Source organism: Pezoporus flaviventris, unplaced genomic scaffold (assembly GCF_033815535.1).
Source record: "Pezoporus flaviventris isolate CSIRO_AGI_PZ_B2104156 unplaced genomic scaffold, CSIRO_AGI_Pfla_v1 ptg000031l, whole genome shotgun sequence".
Lineage (NCBI taxonomy): Eukaryota > Metazoa > Chordata > Aves > Psittaciformes > Psittacidae > Pezoporus > Pezoporus flaviventris.
In genome coordinates, this window is record NW_026892579.1 from 9,336,825 (window position 1) to 9,359,088 (window position 22,264).

The 22,264-nt window shown below is 38.1% G+C and overlaps 1 protein-coding gene across 2 annotated transcripts in view; it reads left to right on the forward strand.

The window, feature by feature from the left end:
- ATG5 (autophagy related 5) overlaps positions 1-15,795 on the forward strand; it is a 79,054-nt gene extending 63,259 nt beyond the window's left edge. The window contains exons 7-8 of one of the 2 annotated variants that reach the window (XR_009744544.1): positions 352-499; positions 14,787-14,916. Coding sequence is in view for 1 of the 2 variants with exons in the window: in XM_061460205.1 (XP_061316189.1) it covers positions 14,787-14,923 (137 nt within the window). In the remaining variant the exon portion in view is untranslated. Of the gene's footprint in view, positions 1-351; positions 500-14,786 lie in introns of both variants that reach the window. The other variant, XM_061460205.1, reaches the window with a different exon arrangement.
- Positions 15,796-22,264: the final 6,469 nt, after the last annotated feature.

The window sequence follows — 22,264 nt, forward strand, 5'->3', positions numbered from 1 at the left end:
AGAGAAAAATTATTATTTTTCTTAACGTAGCTTATTCTGTTTGGAAGTCACAAGCCTGCACTTCGGAAATTCTCTGCAGAAGAAAAGTGGTATATTTCATCCTAGAGCAGTCTGCTTCAAGAACTGCAATAGAGCTGCACTTCCTGGGAGTATGAGCGTGCTACCTCCAGGTCCTGGATAGAATGCTATGGGTCTGAAAAATCAGACATTTTCTTCATTTCTTTTTCTGATTGTAGAAAATTACTCGAAATTGGCCAAGTTTTCTGTCAGTAATCTGCCATGCATATCTTGACAAAATGTTTTGCTTGTGATGAATTTTCAGTTTTAAAAGGTATATTTTTTGTGTTTTAGGAGGAGACCTCAGGTTCTTTACACACTGCATGGATATTGCAGTGTGTTGCCACAGAATTTATCACTTAGACAAAAGATGAGTGAAGAGACAAAAAGGAGAAATTAGAGGCACAGAGGGGTGATGTAGCTTGCACCTGGTCACACCGAGGTCAGTAACAGAGTTAAGAATTGGATTTTTTTTGAATCCTGACCTAAATCAGTGTGTCTCGCCCCAAGGAGATAAAGAGGTCAGTCAGTATGACTGAGCCATCAAAAACACAAAGTGTATAGACTTACAGGATATTTTTTATGGTTAGTTTCATCGAAAATGTGAGAATATTCTGAAATCAGTTTGTTTATTTTTAGGGTTATTTTTTCTTTTTAGTAGGATTCATCAACCTATTAACGTTCATGTCTTGTATAATCACTGGTACCTTTAGTGTTGTAACTGGTACAAGCGTAACTGAAGATTTTAATGGCTCTACCAAAGCTTTCAGCAGATAGCAGTAAACCTCTGTGACAACTTGCAACATGAAGTTCTCAACCAGGACACTGCAGTGCACAGTCAGACTTAGACATTGTAGTGTCAGTGGTTTTATTTTTTTCTACTAAACAAAAGGAGGGCTAGAACGTGTGTTATAGAATCATAGAATAGTTAGGGTTGGAAAGGACCTTAAGATCATCTAGTTCCAACCCCCCTGCCATGGGCAGGGACACCTTATGCTAAATTGTATCACCCAAGGCCTTGTCCAACCTGGTCTTGAACACTGCCAGGGATGGAGCATTCACAGCCTCCCTGGGCAACCTATTCCAGTGCCTCACCACCCTAACAGGGAAGAATTTCCTCCTTATATCCAATCTAAACTTCCCCTGTTTAAGTTTTAACCCATTACCCCTTGTCCTATCACTACAGTCTCTAATGAAGAGTCCATCCCCAGCATCCCTATAGACCCCCTTCAGATGGATCTCATCAGGACCCATGGACTTGTGCACATTCAGGTTTTTAAGATGGTCTCAAACCAGATCCTCTCCTACAGTGGGCCCAAGGTCTTCCTTCTCACAGTCCCTGCGTCTGCCTTCCAAGACTTGGGTGGTTTGGTGAGAGCCTTTGCCAGTGAAGACCAAGGCAAAGAAGTCATTCAAAACCTCAGCCTTCTCCAAATCCTGTGTAGCCAGCTCTTCCGAGAGCTTCCTGAGGGGGCCTATGTTCTCCCTAGTCTGTTTTTTATTTGCTATGTACTTGTAGAATCCCTTCCTGTTATCTTTAATACCTCTAGCTAAGTTTAATTCTAACTGGGCCTTAGCTTTCCTAACCTGGTCCCTAGCTTCCCAGACAACATCCCTGTACTCTTCCCATGCCACCTGTCCTTGCTTCCACTTATTATAAGCCTCTTTTTTCATTTGAATTTTCCTCAGGAGCTCCTTATCCATCCAAGGAGGTCTCCTGGCCCTCCTGCTGCACTTCCTTCTAGTTGGGATGCAACACTCCTGAGCTTGTAGCAGGTGTTCCTTGAATATCAACCAAGAGTCTTGGGCCCCCCTGCCCTCTAGGGCTGTGGTGTTTGTGCTGTATGACTATTAGCAGTTCTCTGGCATAATTTTGGCCTAGGCCAATTTATTCTCTTCCTGAAAATTTGAGCTGTGTTCATGGATTAACAGTCTGGGGTCTACTGTCAGTAAGCAATATGGAGGGGGAGATAATTTAGCTGAATAGGCACTTGCCCTGAGGTCCAGCGAGTGGCTTCTGGTCCATCTTACGAGCTACATCTATACCTTTAAATTAGATATATGTACTGTATCGTAAGGGGTAGATTGAGCAAAAGCATTCCCATCTTCCTTACTTCTCTTTTGCAGTATTGTTCTATTCTGCCTTGATGCGTGTAGGTACAAACTGATTTTCCCAGGAGATAAATATCTTGTAAGGCTAGAAAGAAGAGAACCTGCAAAACTAAAGGACCTACAAATGGAACTGGGAGATAAGTAGCAGCCATGTCAATAATGAAAAGCAGAGTAATCTACTAATAAACACTTTTGACTGTGTCTTTCTTCTCTAAGATTCGGCAGCACTGGCTAATAGTAGCTGTCCCATTTTTTTGATACTTCATTCTAATGAGAGATTTTGATAACTTCACATTCAGTGGACAAATTGTACTATCTTATTTGGCACCTGTAGCGATTTGAAGAATATTTGTAAGAAAGCAGAGGTAAAACTGCACCTTATGTCAAAGCCAGAGTCTTATGCAGTGGCTTGGTATGTACACAGAGGTGCTGTAGTCTATAAAGATTTGAATGCCTATTGTGTCCTTGCTCTTTGTCCTGATGGTATCATCACCAGACTTAAAATGGCAAAATTCAGTGGGTCTGTACACTTTGGGAAATTTCACTAAGTCCAGTATCTTAATGCAAACTGTTAGCCACTGGCAATTTAAGCAAAGAAGCCAGATATATGGACCAGATACACAAATAGATACCATTCTGCCAGATAAGATGTTGGGGATTAATTTCCCCAGGTTGAAGGAAGGATGGTTCCAAAGCCAGCTCTCTAAAACTGCAAACTAATACAGCAAAATTAGCTGTAACTCATTTCAGAGCTGTGTACCTGCAGTGCATTGTTCACATAGCTAATGATTCCTATAATGTTGCCAACTAATTAATGATATTAACTTAGCAAATTCTGTTTGTAAATGATGTATATGTGTGTTTTAAGTTTTATGGATATATTTTTCTGCTGTAAAGTGAAAAAATACTTTCTGAACTCTAAAAAAAAAATGCTTGTTATTAGCCAAGCTGTTGTTAAAGATTAGATGATTATCTGTCAGTTTTGAAGCTAACTCTTGTTTTTTTAAAAAAAATTAAAATGACCTTTTGATGAAGATTCACTTCCAGACTTAACACTGAATTGTTTTGAGGGGATTTGTTTATTTATTATTTTGTTTAAAGTTACTGTTCAGGCTAAAGAGCCCTTCAGATGTTCCATTACTCATTTATTCTTTCCTGAAGAAAGTTTTTTCAGGACTAAATTCTTTAATTGTACTTTGATGGAGATCTCTAAATACTTTAATCTACTAGCTGTTCCAAAGAAGGTACAGTACATGTACAGAAAAAAATATTTCATGTGTGCAAACTCTATTGCCTGCTCATTAAAGAATTTATTTTTCAATGAGTAAGGGGCCGGAAGAAGCTAATGTAAGTATTTTAGCAAGGGTTTGTATTTCTCTGATAAACAGCACTCCCCTTCTGTTTGTGATCACAGGATGAAAGCTCTCTAAGCTTGTATATGTACATTTTTACTGCTACATCATGTAGTGTGTTCTTAAGATTGAGATCTCATTCCCCAGGAAGCATTTCTGTCTAAGATTAATTGCCCTTTTAAAATCAGTGTTTGATGTATTCCTTTGGCTATATCCTGACTCACTTTAACCCTCTTTGACCTGACCCCGCTGACTATTACTGCCATGGCTGAAGCAGAAATACTTCAGCTTGATGTATGCAGTACAGACTTGAGCCTGCAGTTTTTCACATCGATGGATTCAATTAGCTGAGTTTTTACTGATCAGCTTTAGCAGAGATTGAAGAATTTATCAGACATGGAACAAAACTGTCCATTACTTTGGAGTTAATCGAATAGCTCATCTCCATTTTCATGTCTAGTTTTCTTGTGAAGGTGTTTGCTTTGTTAAGTATCATAATATTACTGGAAAGAGCATTTAAAAGGAAAAAAAAAAGGCAAAACCAGTTTATTTTTCTCCAGTTAAATGGAAGAAGGTGCAAAACATGCATTAGCAACCATTAAGCCTTTGATGTGTACATGTTGCTTATCACTTTTTGGGCAAACGTTTTAAGGTTGTAATTATGTCCAAATGTCTACTTTTGAATTTGATTTATTAAACTGAGCAGGTTAACAATTAGCATTATGGCTTGATGAAAATAAGTGAATGTTGTTGGTCTTTTCTGTACTGATAACAATTTTGCAGCAACAGTAATCCTTCCTTGGTTTGCCTTACTAGGAATAGTTCATCATTTGATTAGCTGAAAAGTTCATTCTAATGAGATGGACAGCCATTAGAATTGAAGAATATTTTCAGGCATGATATGAATTATAGTAACTTGAAAATGAAGTAAAATAGAGGTTGAAAGTTCAAGAATGCCATTAAAAAACCTTTTAAAAGTGTATGAATGTGCATATGCATGGGGAATATTTAATACAATTGTATAGAGAATTTGCTATTGGCTTGGCATGATAGTATTTTGAAAACAATGACAGAAAAGTTCTCACAGACTATGAGCAATGAGGTCATTTACAGCAAATTGATTTGCTTTATACCAGTCTTTGTAGAGAAAAACCTTTCTCCTTTTTTTTTTTTTTCCTTTTTTTCTTTGTTTTAAAGAACCATAATGATAAAATTTATTTCCCTGGCTGTATACAGAGCCTTAATTTCTGAAGGTCAGTTTTAGACAGTTTAGAGGGAAGGGAAACCTCAAATCGAGTTAAGGGCATGGTGCATGAAAGGGTTAACTTACTGTAAGTCAAGATGCCTGCTGTTTAAAAAAGCTACACAGCTCCTAAAAGTGATTTAGCTTTCCCTCAACAATGGAAAACATATCATGGATGAGTTGGGCTCAATTTGTCATGCATTTAAGTGCTTATCTTTTAATGCACATCTTGTCTCTTCCTTGTGTATATAAATGTGTTGTGTGCTTGCTTGTTACGTGGAACAGCAGCATAATTTGCATTGAACTTTGCCACATTGTTCACGTGTGCATAGCCAAATGTAAATGTATTGCTGAAAACTGTGTTGTAAGTTGCGCTTGGTAACTCCAGTCTTTTATAAGCTAGCACAGATTTATTGCTGGTTTAGGGCTGAGGTACTGATGCTAAGAAGGGGTATAAGACTATTTCCTGGGAATTTCATCTTATAATTTTTATTCTATTTTATTTTTTCTTTCTGAAGCCAGATGTTTGACAGGAAGCATCTTAGACATGGTCATTTTAAGGTCTTCTAAAACCTTTGAGCTACTAAAATGTTAGATGTTTAAGAAAGCATTTTAGGGTTCTGTCATAAATTAGTTTAGGACTTATTACAACAACCCTATATAAAGCTTCTATTAAATATTAAAAAATAATTTAAAAAACCTTAACAAAGTTTAATTAAGTAAAACTTTTCTTTCCTTCCTCTATCTGCTTTTCCATTGAGCTGCATGAGCTCTTTTAGGGAAGGAAAATGGTCATCTTAGTACTCCTGTCAGTAGTTACCTGCTTTGGACTGCATGGAGAATTGTTAAAAATAATCTGCTCAGGCATCATGGACTTACTGGTGTTTGCAGCCAACTTTGCTTCCCTAAAATCTTTTTCAGTGGAACACAAAAAAGTTTGTTACATACTTTCTGGCTAGTATGAAATTTAAGATGCTCCGAAGTGTAATAAACTTTCTTCTGGTGATTAGTTTAGGCCACGTTTTTTATTACATTTCAAAAATATGGCTGTCTAAACTGAGGGCAGACTTGAGGTAGAAGATGAAAGGAAATAATGAGAGAGGAAAAATTGCATGGAGGAGAAAATGATGCATAGCGGTGATGCCAAGTATTTGATTTGCTCCCAATGTTTAATGATGCTTAATGTAGATTGTAGTGTTGCATATTTATCTACTTTCATTTTGAAGGTAGAGAAAGCTAGCACTGTGCTGGAGCAAAATCCAGAGGCTCTAGTCATCCTAAGAACTGTGATAAAGAAACTTTTCCCTTCTCCTTTAATTCACAAGTGTTTAAACTCAAGTAAGAGATGTTTATGGCACAAGATCATGTAGAGATCAGCCAACTGCCTGTGTTAAAACTATGTAAAGAAATATAGCGGTAATTAAAGCTAAATCAGTGAATTTGGACTTCATTACAGTATCGCAATGGAGGAATACTTGAGATATCTTGCCTGGTGTTTGTGGTCAAGTACTCTGCAAGAAGAGAGTTCAGGAGGTTGATACAGGTCTAGTTCTATCATAGCATTTTGGACTAAGAAACAGTAGTCCTTATGAGGGGCTCTCATAAGATGACATCAAGGTGCTATAAGGGTGAAACTGAGACACATAATAGGAGTGACAAAACACTCTGGAAAGGAGAGAGATTGATGTTTTGAACTGTTTATTTTTGAGAAGAATTTTTAAAAATCAAAATAACAGAGAAGATAGGTTAAGCACTCTCGTTCTGTTATCTGCAAGGAGTTCTTCAGTAAGCTTACTAAAAAATAACAGCTCTTTTACAAGAGATCTGTTAGCAAAACATGAAGTTGTGGATTTTATTTGCTATTACTTGTCTGTGAGGCCAGAAACTTGTCGCAGTTGAAAGTTCTCAGGGATAACTGTGTAGATATCGAGAATGGATTATCCAGAGCTGAGAAAATATATTTAGGAAAACTATGACCTTCAGTTTCAGCCACTGAACCCATGTTATTTTCAGTGGTTGAAACGAGAGATTCTCTTGTTGCGGCCAGTTGACCAGATCTACCTGATTATTTATATTCATATTGGGCATTTGGATTATATCCAGGAATTGAAGTTCTTATTCTCCAAACCACGTATTGTGTTTGGAACAGTATTTATTCCAGATACAGAATTGTTTAGAGGAAAAAGAGTTGTTCTGAATGATGCAGTGACCATGTATTTCTGTGTGCGAGTTCTTTGCCTGAAATCAGCATCAGTGGCTTTCCTCAGGGCTGTCAGGATATGTAGGCAGAAAGTCAGGCCTGCACTTTCATGTCACATATCAGTCTCTAAATTTTTGAGGTCAGAGGAACCTTTTGTTGTGGCTAGGCTCTTTTAGAGTCAGCTTTGCAGAACTTTTTGTGTGTTCTTGCTGTTGGTAAAAGGATACTGAATAGTGTATCTTGCAGATTGTGATCCAGTGTATCATCTGTGTTTCTGTTTAAACTGATAATTATTCCAAATTAGGTGAGAGGAAACAAGTAAGGATTTTGGTTGTTTATGTGCAATTAAAGCAAGGCGAAAAGTATCCTAAGATTGCTATGGAAAATGAGTCACTTCCAGCAATGGAGCCTAGTACTGTCATAAGCAGGATCCTTTTTGTGGTAGGGTGGAATTCTCAGAAAAGTAAGGGAAGCCTGGGGGTACAATGGCTGGAACAGGCTAGTGTGAAGCTTCTGGAAACTCATACTAAGATTTTATTCCTATTCTAAAAAATGTAACAAAAAATACCCTGCTTAATAGAACATGTAGTAGCTTTTGACCTTTGAGCTGTCATTTCTTAAATATAAAATGTTTTGTATCGGTAAAGACAACTTAAGTATTCACTGGCTGAAGTATTTGTACTGAGCTCTTTCAAAGAGCAAGTGGTCATTTGACCAAGAGATTTGACCAAGCTCAACTTGTATGTACTTCCCATAAAATCGCATAGGTATTGAGTGCCTGTTAGTACTCAGCAAGTAAGATTTCTTTAAAATACAAGTTTGGTTTTCTATTTGAGACCTTTATATGTCAGCTCAGTGTCCAACTGGAGACCAGTAACGAGTGGGGTCCCTCAGGGGTTGGTATGGGGACCAATCTTGTTCAACATCTTTGTCGGTGAAATGGACAGTGGGATTAAGTGCACCTCCAGCATGTTTGCCAATGACACCAAGCTGTGTGGTTTGGTTGATGCGCTGGAGGGAAGGAATGCCATCCAGAGGGATCTTGACACGCTTGAGAGGTGGGCTGATGCCAACCTTATGAAGTTCAACCAAGCAAAGTGCTAAGTCCTGCGTCTGGGTTGGGGCAATCCCAGGCACAGCTACCTGTGAATTTTATGGATATTTCATGTACCACAAAAAATGTGATTTTTGTCGTACTTGCAATGAAAATAATTGTGAAGCTTGTTTTATGGTAAATGGTATCCAGTGCTAGTTTCAGTGCTAGCATTTGAAAGATTTTTATATATCTGTGTCACATTGAACTATTACTGACAATATTGAAGGCTTGGTTTTTTTAGAGATGTTATCTACTTAAAAGTGCAAAAAGTGAAGTATGTTCATCAAGTATTTGTTCATTTATATTCTACTACTGGTGCAGAATCCACTGGAGTGCATCTTCTCTAGACTATGAGGCTTGTCTGGGGCTGCCTCTTCTCTTGAATGCCCTAGAATATCCAACCTGAGATGCCTAGAGAGGGGAAGGATAACTTCAGCCACTCTCCAGTTCTTTCTTACCACCTGTCGTTACAGGTGAGAATATAGTTTTTGAATTTGCTTGCTAACATAGTGCGGTCTTTGTAAATAATTGTCCCTAGTTTTATATGTGTTCCTCTGTGCTATACCAGAAGTCTAGCTTTCAGGAGGGAAATTTTCACCTTTGCTTGCCAAGGATTTATCCCCAACCACCTTTTGCTTTAGGCTTTAAAAATTGAGTCAGCAATATCTGTCAGTAACAAAGTTGGTTGTGTCTACACGTGAAGTACATTACTGAAAGCTATGCATCTGTGCGTAATTTTCTAAGCTATCCTAAGGAGGTAGATTAATATCTTCCCTGTGAAGATACTGCTATGTCTCTTCAGATTTGGAGATGGCCAAGGCACTAATTTGCTGAGTGCACACGGTCAAGGAGCGCTCTGCCTGCTTCAAGGTACATGCACCAAAGGCCTGTTCTCCTACCTGGTAATCTGAGTTGCCGGAGAGGTGTAAAGGAAAGCAGCTGCAACACAGCCTCAAAAGGAGAACTCCATTCCTTGTGACACTGACCTAAATTGAGTTTTCTTACAGTGTCGTATAACATGTCAGGAATACCTTTAGTATCATCTAATCCAGAACATATGATATATTCTGAAGATAAGCAAGCAAATATTTATGGCCCACTTCACAACTGAAAAAGCTGGAAGCTACATTTGTTACGTTATTCATAAGGCTGCTACTGTATGACACTTTACTTGGATACATTTATTCCTTGTGTTTTGTATTATCCTTGCCCCATACGGTCTTGTGGCCCTCTGTCATGCAAGAAGTGAATTGTTTGTTCCTGGTTTGGAAATAAAGGCTTTTATTTCCCTTTTTAAAGCCAATTTTGTAAGTGGTGCTGCCCTGAGTAAGAAACTGTGGTTTCTCTCTTGTCTGTTTTGATGACTACAGGCAGGTTCTAGGACTTGCTCTGCAGAGGACGTGCATAGGAAGGACTCTAATTGAAGTACTCCAGGGCTGTTTTTTCTAAATCCTGAATGTCTTGTATTGTCTATCAGCAAAAGAATTTAAGCCAGCTAAATTGCCCTAACAGGTGATTGCTGGAGGCCATAAATCAGAAGGGAGGTATTTCATTCCACTAAAGAATTTTAAGTGGTTCATCACAGATGTAGTCTGGCTAGAGAAGCTGATCCTGTGTGGGTAAAAGGGAGTATGTAGCTGCAGCATTGGTGAGCATTGTGGTGCTAATCTAAGTGAAAAATGACTGAATATGTACCCTTGCCAGATGTAGTGCCTTTTCACTGTTCTGCTCTTAGGCACTTGAATCTTTCTCAAAAACAATTGTTTCTTTTCCCTCCATCTTTAATTGTTCCTTTCTAAATTAAAAGATAATTCAGTAGAAAAGTGTATTTAGGTTGCATCAGCATACGTGTAACAATCTGGATTGATACTGAATAACCTAATTAAATTATTTTGTTTCCTACTATTGAGTGGTTTCCTTTGCAATCCATAACTTACATAGCTAAAGTAAATAGGAAAACTTACCGTGTGATAGCATGACGTTGCACATCTTACTACCTTCTGTGAAGACTACAGATTTTCTCTTCTCTGTTCTTTCTGTGTCTCTCTGATTCTTGAACATAGAGGGTTTTTAGAGGAAGTTTGGGATTAGCAGCAGAAAATACTATAGTAATTAAGGCATTGTCCTTAAAGGAGGGTCTAAAAAAGAGGGACCCAAGCTGCCTCAGGTTGAGGAGGGTTTGAACCACTGCCTCAAGGACTGTTGAGATGCAACAGCCGCAGTCTCTTGCTTCCTTCCAGCAGATGCCTATCTGCAAAAGAAGGTCCTTTGCCAATCCTGGCTTTGTGGTGGTTTCCTGCTCAAGAACACTGTAGTACCTTATAGATGATAGGGAAGCAGAACTCTTCTTAAACCTTTCACTTCAGAGTTGCCTGCTTCTCTCTCCATTTTCTGTACAGAGTTGGAAAACTATTGACTTTACATAGTATAATTTACTAGCCTGGGTTCCTGCTTTAAGTGTTGAAGCCTTTGAGTTAATGTCTGAATTAAGTCATCTGAAATGTCTCAGAAATGTCTTAGTGCACAACAGATAAGCATAGTTATCTGCCTTCTGGAATTGGACTATTAATCATAGAATGGGTTGGGTTGGAAGTGGCCTTCACGACCACCGAATTCCAACCCCCTCCTATGCGGAGGGACATAGGAGGCCTTGAACCTGGCCTTGGGTGCTGCCAGGAATGGAGCAGCCACAGCTTCTTAAGTCAACCTGTGCCAGTGTCTCACCACCCTCACAGTAAAGATTTTCTTCCTAATATCTAATCTTAATCTACCCTCTTTCAGTTTAAAGCCATTATCCCTTGTCCTGTCACTACATGCTCTTGTAAAAAGCCTGTCTCCAGCTTATTTGCAGGCCCCAGTTAGGTACTGGAAGGCTGGTCTGAGGTCTGCCTGAAGCCTTCTCTTCTCCAGGCTAGCAAGCCAAACTCTCTCAGCCTGTCTTTATAGGAGAAGTGCTCCTGCCCTCTGATCTGTCTTTGTGGCCCTCCTCTGGACTTGCTCCAACAGGTCCACATCCCTCTTGTGTTGGGGGCCCCAGTGCTGAACACAGTGCTCCAGGTGGGGTCTCATGAGAGTGGAATAGAGGGGGAGAATCACCTCCCTTGACCTGCTGACCACATTCCTTTTGATGTAGCCCAGGATACAGTTGGCTTTCTGGGCTGCAGAACCACATTGCCAGGTCATGTTGAACTTCTCATCAACCAACACCTCCAAGTCCTTCTCCTCATGGCTACTGTCAGTCCATTCTCCATTAAGTTTTACCAAAAACCTTTATAAACTTTTCACTTGCTGCTAGAGACTTTTGGGGGCTATAGTGCCTTCTGTATTACTGGATGGATTTCCACATGGAAGTAAAAGAAAAATATTATAATCCTAGGGCAACCACTCTGATAGGAGATGACTTAATTGATTTTGAGGCATAAATGCCAAAACAGTATTTATCACTTGTGCATCACATCAGTAATATAAAAATACCCTGATTTTAAATAGTTACAATGTACACACATTATAAAAACTTCCTACAAAACAGGTCTTGCGCTGCTCTTAGAAATATTTCTGATATTTCCACTTCATCTTTTTCCTGAGATTAATTTGCAAGAAAGCAAAAGAAGCCATCTTTAGGTCATATGATAACATATAACTCAGTTCTATCATGATTTTTAAAGGAAAAGAAAGTAGTTACTGAGGTGAAAAATTTGAACTTTTTGGTTTTGAGGAAATCCTGGTAGTGGTGGTTGGTTTTTTGCTGCATCACTGAATATTGTGAAATGGGTATTGGCAATAATTATATTGTCAGGTCTGGACCCTCATGTACTACAGATGAACAGTTATTTGGCTGAATTTTCATCTGTCCAGTGGCGTATAATGGCATGAATCTTCTTTGTGATTAAGTAATTTAAATCTTAAGTCTCTCATTCAAATATATGTTGTGTTTAGAAACTTGCACACTCTCATAGAGGTATCAGTCTAAAAAGACATTTTGTTTTCATAGACTATGGGAGAGGGAAGAAGAGGACAGCACTTAGTCTGTCAAGGTGCATACAAAATAAGCTACAGCTCTTAAGACTATGAACAGTAATGTAAGAAAAATTATTATGTAAATCTATTATACCTATAAACCAGGTGGCTGAAGCTTTCATGGTAGCTAGCAAATCATACAGAACCTAGATCACAGTGGTAATCATGGATAAGAATTCAAGAGCTATTCAGAAAACAAGAATATTTTCCACTAATTTTTTTGCTTATTTGGTATTGACAGATTTTTGCTACATAGAAGAGAGGGGCCATCTATAGGAAAGAGCCTCTATTTGATTCAAAGTGGGGAAGTTACTGAAAACATGGAACTTGAGGAAAGTCTGGGTAAATGTGACTTAAGTGAGAGTTTATGGTTCCTAGTAACAAAAGGGAGGAAGAATGCTAAAGTAAAAACAATGGATTTTGTGAAAGAAGGCTACAGTAAATACGGAATTGGTAGATAAGATCTCTTTAGTCAAGCCTCAAGGGGAAAAGGAATTAAGGAGAAGTGATTCTTTGTCAGAGATACTTCTAAAGTAAAAACAATGCTAATACAGAGATTTAGACTTGAATTAAACTGTAAATTCTTCATTGACCTCTGAGACTTTCTCAGTCTGCTGAAGAACAGAATAAAAGATTTGTATAAGAAAGGGACAAAGCTGGGTAGGGAGCTGGGAATGGGGACACCCTGATTATCTGCATTTCATTTTTAAGAAGAGGCATGAAGTTAGTACAGACAAGCGCACACATCCAAGAACGTTCTGGCACACAGGAGACGAAAAGCTAAAGAAAGTACTTATTGGATGATGAGAAAATGATACTGAGGTAGTGAAGTTTTTCATCTATGTTTTGTGCAAGTTTTTGTTGAGAAGAGTCACCTATGGATAGGTGGCTAGCACAGTGCTAATGCTGAAACAGCATTCTGCCTTCTGTCTGTGTATGCAATTACTTGTTTCTGAAAATTAAATAATATTGTGAAATGTGAAAAAGTCACCAACTCTGTGGCCAGTTTATGGAAGACCATAGATAGTTTTTAGTGTGAGTTACTTTAAGAAGTAATTGGAAGTTACTTTAAGAATAAAATATTTAGAAGTTCTCTAACTTCTCAATGTAAAAACCTGGTTTCAGAGATCTTCTCTTTGAGTTTATATTCTTGACGATCTGGCTGGTAATGTTTCAGCCCAATAAATACCTGCTTTGGTTGGAAATGCCAGAAGCTTGTTTTTAAAGGATGTGCTGCATTCTTCTGACCTGTCTGCAGTAAGACCAGAAACCAGCAATTGTTTATGCTTAGTTTAGTGTAATAATGCATACACTATGCCATTTAGAGAATCAAACTTTATGTATTTAATCAAGTGTTAATATCAGGATATGTATTTATGTACAGAATATGATACTGCATGTAGGTAACAAGTAATTAATATATAATGATTTTAGGCAAACATAACTGTCTGCTTCTGCAGAAAGAATTATTAGCCTAAAGTCAGGACCATATTGAAGGATGATTCTTCCTAGTCTAATTTCGCCTGTGCTGGCATAGACGGCCATGACACAATACAAACTGACTTCTTCAGGCAGCTGTCAAATCATTCTGGTTACCAAACAAATAAAATTTTATCCATCTTATAAAATAGGAATTATGCTACAGCTGGGGGTAGCTGAATGAAAGAGCCCCTTCCCTTCCAGATTTTGCTCTCTTCCATGCAACTCTTGGGGAGCATGGTGGTGTGTTCTGGAATATAAACACTGCCAGTTGGAGAAGGCAGTGATATTTTTGAGTGCTGAATGTGGATTTCACTGTGGTAGGTCCATGTGAGAATGCCGGAGTATGGTATAAAATCAGTAAAAGGTCATTGCCTACTGTTTCCCTACCCCCCACCCCAAACCATTATTTGGAGCATATTTCAGATGCTCTTCTCAAGGCTCTGAAATAAATTTTCATTTTCTGGGGTTTTTTTTAGTTCATTTCATGACAGTTATGTCAGTTGCTTTAGCTGGTTCCCATCATTTGAGTCAAAGGATCAAAGTACTTGCATCCTCCGGGACAAGTATAAATAAAAAGAATTGAAATATTCTTAGAAAATATTCTTGTCATACTGGGAATCATTTGCTAACTTAGCCTTTCCAAGAGATGAAACAAAGTGACAAAAAGCTGGTTCCAGTTCAGCCTTCTAAGTAACTCTGAAATCTTGCTAGGGACTTAAGTAAATTATTCTTCGGAAAACTACTTCAGGAGTATTACACGTATTGTATGTGTGACATACAGCACACAGTCCAGCACTTTCAGGAAATCACGGTGTTAAGAATACAATTTTATTAGTACATTTGAGGAAGCTAAACATCTTAAGCATGATCTGTGTAAAATGCATGTAGTGCTTAGCTGGGCAAGATGGATATGCCTTCACTGTGTTGACATCAAGCTATGATCACCGTAGAAAAAATACCCTTGCAGCTAATAAAGAAGAGTGTCACTTTCATTAAGTTTCATTTTAACCCAGATTTTGTCTTTGAATTAATTTTAACTCAAAGTTTCTGTTTTAGATGATAGAAATCTCAGCTCTCTCCATACCAGTATTTCCTGCTTTTTGTTCTGTTGAATGTTAAACTGCGTAACACCAATTAAATCTACTCTGAACTACGTGTAAGTAAATGTGTAATCTTTCTGTGAACTTTGAATGGTATACTAGTTGTTTCTCTTTTTCTTTGAATTAGATGGAGAGCAGAAGACTCAAGTGATGATTCATGGAATTGAGCCAATGCTGGAAACACCCATACAATGGCTAAGCGAACATATGAGCTATCCAGATAATTTTCTCCACATTAGTATCATTCCCCGACCTACTGATTGAAACTCAGCTATATTGGTATGAGGATCATTCTCAAGCTGGAATTATAAGGGCATGTCAACTGCTTGCTTCTGTCAGTCTTGACAAAGGCAGCCTGACCAGAAAAAAAAGAAAAAACAAAAAACCCGAAGTCCTCACTGCTGCAAGCCAAACAGGAAGAGAGATCCTGTTGTCAGATAAGGGCAATTGGGCTGATCTTATTTTGCATCACCACTGCTTTTCTTCACCGCTGTAATTAAATCAGTTGCGATATGAAAGAATTTACAGGACCTCTGCAAGTCTGCTGTTTTCTTGTAAAATAGAATGAAGCTGAAACTGTCAGCCGAAGAGCAAATGGAAATATGCCACTTGATTGTATTTCTGATTAACAAATAAACAGGGCTGTTTCCTAAAGCGGTAGTGTTTCAACTTTGAGAGTGGAAACATTGGTTTAATTTTCTAGAAAGTTAGACAGTGAGGGATTCAGTTACCAATGGCTTTTTGTAAAAGATCAAATTACTGTAAACCCATCTTTCCTTAATGAGAAGTTCATGTTTACAGTATGTGTATTGGTATGCAAATGATCTTTTAACTTTGATAACAAGCAGTGAGAAATTTTAAAGCAAACCCGTGAGCATGTTTTGTCATTTAAAAACATGCACAACTTAATAATTTACAAATACTTTTGGTTTGTATGCTGTCACTGAATGCTCCAGTATGTTTATTATTCAAACCAGTTTTCATAGAGTAGCAATGATGTAGGATAATTTGGCTCAGGATTTGTCATGGCATTTCTTTGTGCTCATCTAATTATTTTTTTTTTTCCCTGTAAGAGTATTTTCTTAATTTAGTTTAAAAAGTTAATAAAAAAAAGAGTAAACGGATGTTGCAAACGATTGTATCCTGCTGTTTATTCCCATAGACTAGAAAACAATTAAATCATAGAATGATGAGCAGATGTATTGCTTTTAAATAATCTTGAATTTTTGAAAGCTGAGACTTTTCCAAACTGGTACTTCCTTACATCTGAGTATAGTTTTCTGTTGTGGTCCCTGAGCAATCAGGCTGAAATTTGGAGGCTTCTAATCTCATTGCACAGATTTTTTTTTGTAGTTTAGCAGATGTATTTTTAGGTTCTTGGATTGCTTTGGTTTCTAAATGTTTGTTACCATTGCAGCTGCTACTAGGTACCTACCGTTTTTTTGTTAACCTGAATTCATCAGACTGTGTGCTACATCACTCTGTCTTCAGTTTGTGGCTGTTTGTGGCACAAGACTGTGTTTGTAGTAGACATATTATCAAATATGTCAAATATTATCAAATACAAAGAGAGCATGACGTTTTTGTTTCAAAAATAGTAACTGTTGAAATTCCTACTCAAAGTTATGGCCTGCAAATGTCCAGGTAATTCCCATTGTTTTTCCGATTAGTTTCCATGCTCCCTTTATGGTAAGACACTTACCGAAAATTGAAAATTGATCAGATAAAACCTGTTTAAGAAGCAAGATTGGAAGGCTCTCCTTGGGTGAAGATAGAATTGAGGCTAAAAAAAGCCTTAAGGGCAGAGTAAGTCAGTAGACAAATCAGATGATGTTTTAAATGTAAATGAGGAAATAGCATTAAGGAAATGGAAGGGAAAAGGTAATGGTGAAATAAACCGATGTTGTATTCTGCAGGTCATGAGCAACTTCTAAAACAAACCAAACCATGCTGATCTGTGTTTATGCAGAATTGAAATACAATATTCTTATAGTGGGATGATTTGGTTGAGTCATTCTGATTTCCAGTTCTGTTTGGAATTTCTGTTATGGTGTTGGATTGGCATTTATAAACTTTCCTAGGCAGAGACATCTAAATATTCTGGGGAATTTCAAGGTCCTGCCAATGGGTAAAGCAGATATTTTGTAGTCTTCATATTAAAAAGTCTTTTGTAGGGATAATTTTTCCATTAATCAGGATAAGAGACAGTACATTTAAAAACCTCTAAAGATTGTGTTTCCTTCATTTTAAGGTAAGCTGGAGTAAGTCACTGGCTATTTTAATATATTCTACACCAGCATCTTCTCATGGCCTGTAAATCCAATTTTTAAGGCCTAGCATGGAACAAAGGGTAGCTTGGCATTAAACTCTTTTATTTTAATGATTTAAACTTTATTAAAAAAAAATAAAACAAAGTGTGAGTCTGTCTTTATTTCCAGCTGAATAAGGATTTCTGTCATGGAGTAACAAAAAACCATTTAATTAATAGTTACTAAGTAGGAAGAGCTGGTTGGGTGATGTATCTAAACAAAAACACATCATCACAAAAATGAAGTAGCATCATTGCTTTACCTGATTTAAATGATTTTTTGTAGTTTCTTTTACTTAGTGTGTGAATAGCAATAGCGACAGGAAGTGTGTTGTGGCTTAATTAAATACTTTGCTTTGAAATGCTGTAACTTCTTGCAAAAACAGATTTGTTCTGAATTGGTCAGAATCTAACATAACACTTAATTTATTTCAATAATAAGGAAAAGCACCATACACATCTGCGCACGCCCCTCTATATTTAGAATTTAAGTGTATCAGGTGAGCAATTTCAGTCATAGTTTAAAACAAAATATGAAGCTTGTTGCTGTCTTCAATGTATTTCATATTATTTGGCAATGGCTGCCTTCAGTTTTGAATGTTTAGTGAAGAAACAGTGAATTTTCCAATTATTTCTTTGATACCACGGGCTGTCACTCAGTCCACTGTCAGTTGGCATGCAAGGTGATAACTTTTCATTAAGAGCTAGAAATGAGTTATTTTCGTTTATAAATTTATTCCCATTATTTTGAGGGGAAGGAGGGGAGGAACATCCTACATAAAATAAATCGGTACTGGTAGAAAGTTGGGTGATTGTCCGTATTGGGGAGAACCTGAACTTGACATCTGAAGGCCTAGTAACCCTGAAAAAATAAAGGATGGGAAAAGATGTAATGAATATATGGAGTGGGCACAGAGACTAAGGAGGATATCTGCTGGGAAATCAGTAGAGGTGTACAACAGTGTGTTATGCTGCTAATAAAGCACCTGTAATCCTGGGTTCCCATTTGGTACAGAAAATTCAGAAGGGGGGGGGGTGTCAGGAATCATTTGCCTTCAGGGGTAGTGGTTCTCACATGGAATTACTGGGGTGAGGATCTGAACATTCCTGTGGGGAAGGTAGGGATTTGGGCTGGTGTACGGATTGTGCTGCCTTAGTGGTAGAAATGCAGATACTGCTGTGCATGTGCATTGATGTGACTGGGAATTCTTGCAGGAATGTGAAGGAATATTAAATCTTGAGGACAGATCAGGCAGCAGAACAAGGAGTATGAGCAAGCCATTAATAAACTTACAGAAGGGAAAACTGTTGAGCTACTTCAAACCCTGTTACTTCTCCACTGAAAGTTTTGGGACCAGTGGAGCAAGCCAAGATTCAGTTATGATGGGGTAAGAGCTTGCAATAGCTGTCATTGGACTCGATGGCTGGGAAAGTCCTTTCAGTTCTGCGTTACTGCATGTTTTGCTCCGATAGCCAGATACCTATCAGCTGGTGAAGACTCTTGATCATCACTTCCAGTTTTATTCATAAGCTGCATAATGATAATGATGACTTTTTTAATGATTATTTCCTTATATGGTGAATGATGTTGAGGTGACAACTCCTTGTTTACAATGCTGATGATAACTGGTGTTTTTTCAGTTTCATTCTCTAGGAAAATCTGCATCCTGGCTCTACAAGTGTATTAGTGCACTCTTAGAGGACTTCTAGGGCTAAGCAATGGCTATTCACTTTAGAGAATGTTTTAAGCAAATTTCCCAGCTTGCCAGTGGTAATTTACCAAATCAAGGGACTAGACAAACAAAAGGATAAATTAATCCCTTTCGTGGGTATTTTCCAAAATAAATGTTTTTACATGTAATGATTTTAAACTTTCCAAAGAGCCTACATGTTAATTTGCTTGCAAATTTAGCATTAGCTTACAGAATGTATTTATTCGTATGCTGCCACATGTAGATGTTAAAACTGATCACATACTTGTATAACTCTAATACTAATACTGATTATTATCAAGGTGTGCCAGAAAGAGAACAGTGTTAGTGATCACAAGGGCTCCTATGGGTGCCGTTGTGCTGGTGCTGCAGATGGATGAAATGCGGGGATTGAGTGGATCTCTGGCAAGTGCTACCACTTTTTCAAACTTTAGCCTTGCAGCAAAACCAAAATTATACTCTGTCTTTACTGCAAAAATAATGTTATTTTCTTGAGATGGCAAAAGTGCATTTTGAGGAAAATATTCCCTCCCTAACCTAATTTTTTTTTTTGTTCAAAATTTGTGGCTGTATCAGAATAATTAGGCATTTGGTAAGTGACTTTAGCCATTGATTTTAGCAGTCCCTGCTTATTTGGACAGGAAAGAGATTCCTGAAGTGATATTTTTTTCTTTCCTTAGGATGAAAAGGGGTATGCACAGAGGTTCTTAAAATATCGTATCAGATATAGAATGTATTTCTGAATTAAAGCAGGTAGGTGTTTATTCTGCATTAAAACTTCTGGGTTTGAGACAGGGATGGTGACATTTCAAAATGTCATGGTAAACCTGACTAATATCTCTTGAGAAAGAGGTAAAGATATGTAAAGTTTCAGGTGCTCGGAAGTAGATTTCAGATTTCTATACTTTCAAGTTATACTATCAAATCAGCTTGTGGAAGAAGAGTTTAAAATGAGAGAGGTGTTTCTTTCCTTCCCTTGCCTTTCATGTCTCTACGATTCATGTAATGAAGCTCTTTTAACTGTGAAATGAAACACCAGTTTCTCTAAACAAGAGATGAAAGAACACAAAAGAATAGAAAACTTCTTTCAAATACAGCAGTGCAAACAGGTACATGAACAGAGGAGTTCTGTGTAGTTTGTGTTTTTATATGTATAAAATAACTAGCAATTATATGAAGTTTAAAGGTGTAGTTTTCCACGTTGTTTTATTTATGTGGATAAAAGACATCTAAGGTAGAAAGAGAGGCAGTCAAACAACCTTGTTAGGGTTGGAGGTTGGAGGAGCTTGTCTTCACTGCACTTGAAATTGCCAAGGTGCATCAGATTTTAAAATAGCACTTTCCACTGAAGGTATTTAAAGCCTTAATCCTTGCCTCATTTTGCTGATATAGGTCAACAGATACAATAAAATGAGTATGTTGTAGGAACATATGTATTGATCTAGTTACTAATACACATTATGTTCTCATTTTGGCACTCACAGTAATTATGACTTGCACAGTGGAAAGAATAAAGCCAGTACTTGATACCGTTTGTATCTGCCAGCATCTGGAGGATCACTTGCTAGACTTTGTCAAATGGTGTAAGTTCACATGCACGTCTTAAAAGGTACTAGAAGTTAGGTTCCTCTTTCAAAGAAAACCAATCGGGGGGGGAAGGAAAGTCAGTAGTGTTGTTCACTAAACCTCTCCCTTCAGTGGGTGTCTTACAGTAAAAGGAATGCAGAGAGAGTGCACATGCAAAAACTGGTTGATGTCTTGTATATATATATATGTATATATATGTAATTTCTCCTTGTGTATTTGAGATTTTGTGGCTTAGGGTCAGTACAGTCTCAACTGGCATTAAAAGGGCAATCTGTAATTCTTCCAGCTAGAAGGAGGCGCTCATGAGTATTTTCATCACTACAGAATTAAAGATCAGAATGGAAACTGCCTGGCTGAGACTTGTACCTTGCATGCTCTTCTAGCTATAATTAAAATAATCTGCACTTCAGAGGTTTGCTTTCCATCAGTTGTATGTACACACACCCTCACTGGATTTTTTTCCACAGTTGAAGATTACTGAAATCAGCAGGTCTTTCTTCATTTTAAAGTTTATCTGAGTCTGTACAAGGCAAATGGGGGGCAGAGATCAGGCTGCAGGAGTGGCCCTCATGCCCTGAAGTGCCAGCATGACCCAGGAAGTTGCGCAGCTTGTTCACTGTTTTCGCTATGACAGTTTTATCATACGAGTTCTGTCCCTAACTCTAAACTCTTCTTTAATTCACAGCTCCTCATTTTTAGCTAATCCTTGACCTCAGCTGACAAGAGATGAGGTTGAACCTGTTCCTTGCTCTCCAGTGCCTGTCTCTCCCTTGCGGGCTTGCTATCAGTAACTGTACAGCAAGTATGACTCAAATCCCCATCTCTGGAGCACTCCGTGACACTTCTGGCACAGCTTCTCCTTCGACATCCGAGGTGTGAGTTCACTTCTGTTACCACAAACCGACCAGCCCTGTAGGAAGAAAGTGAGAGAAAGGTGTGGAGGAGGGGAGAGGGAAATGAGTTTAAAAACAGTGAAGGTGGGGCTTGAGAGAAAAATACTTCATGGGGAGCGAAATGACAGAGTTGGATTCTTGAATCTCACCCAGGTTTCTTGTTCAGTCATCATTTTGCAGCTCCCACCTTGGGGTTTCCTTTCCATGAATGCAGTGGTGTACTGGCTTTCACCTGCAAAGTGAAAGGTCTGGCACCCCTGGTGTCGCCATCTGCTGTAGCCGCCTTCTCCTTGGAGTCAGCAGTACCCATCACTTGAGCGGGTGTATTCAACTGCGTAGTTTTAGCATGTTGCCTAAGAAGGCTTTTCTTTACAAAAATTGTTTCAGAGCTTCTTCCTCTGCAGAAGAGGAGTTGGCAGGTCCTGCACAAAATGGTGGCACAGTCTGCGCAAGCACTTCTTGTTACTGCTTTAATACATTGTGTTGTGGAAAACTGAATCATTGGAATTGATTTTTTATTCAGGGGATAACTGATGGAGTCACTTGAGGACCTTTGTGTCATGAAAATTACTATTTCATGGTTCTGAAGTTTCACTTTGTACTGGTATGAATGTTTCATATAGACAGCAGAATATGTTTTCAACATGTGTAATAAATAACCAAACCCAGTTTTGGTCGCAAGCCTTTTCTGTTTCATTTTCCAGTCAGAATAAGATTCCATTATATTGGGTTTAGTTGTAGAAAAACGTCGGTATTCAGAATCAGGCTGTACAGGCACTAGTAAGAGGATGTGTCATTTTGAATCATAAGTATTTCTGTACTTTACATCTTGGCGCCTTTCAATAGGAAGACACACAAGGACTTTACCTTTCTGCTGAGGTATGGTTCTGCTGAACCACCCGAGAAGTTTCTCTGCCAATCTGGGGGATCTGCTCCCTTACAGAAACCGTCCAGTTTTGTTTTATTGCGTATAAATTTATACTTGACAGCTGTTGAGAAGCTCACTGGAACAATGGCCATAATGGCAATTTAACAAAAAAAAAAGGAAAAAAAAAAAACAACAAAAAACCACCCAGCTTAATTTATTGCCCAAATGTCCTTCACT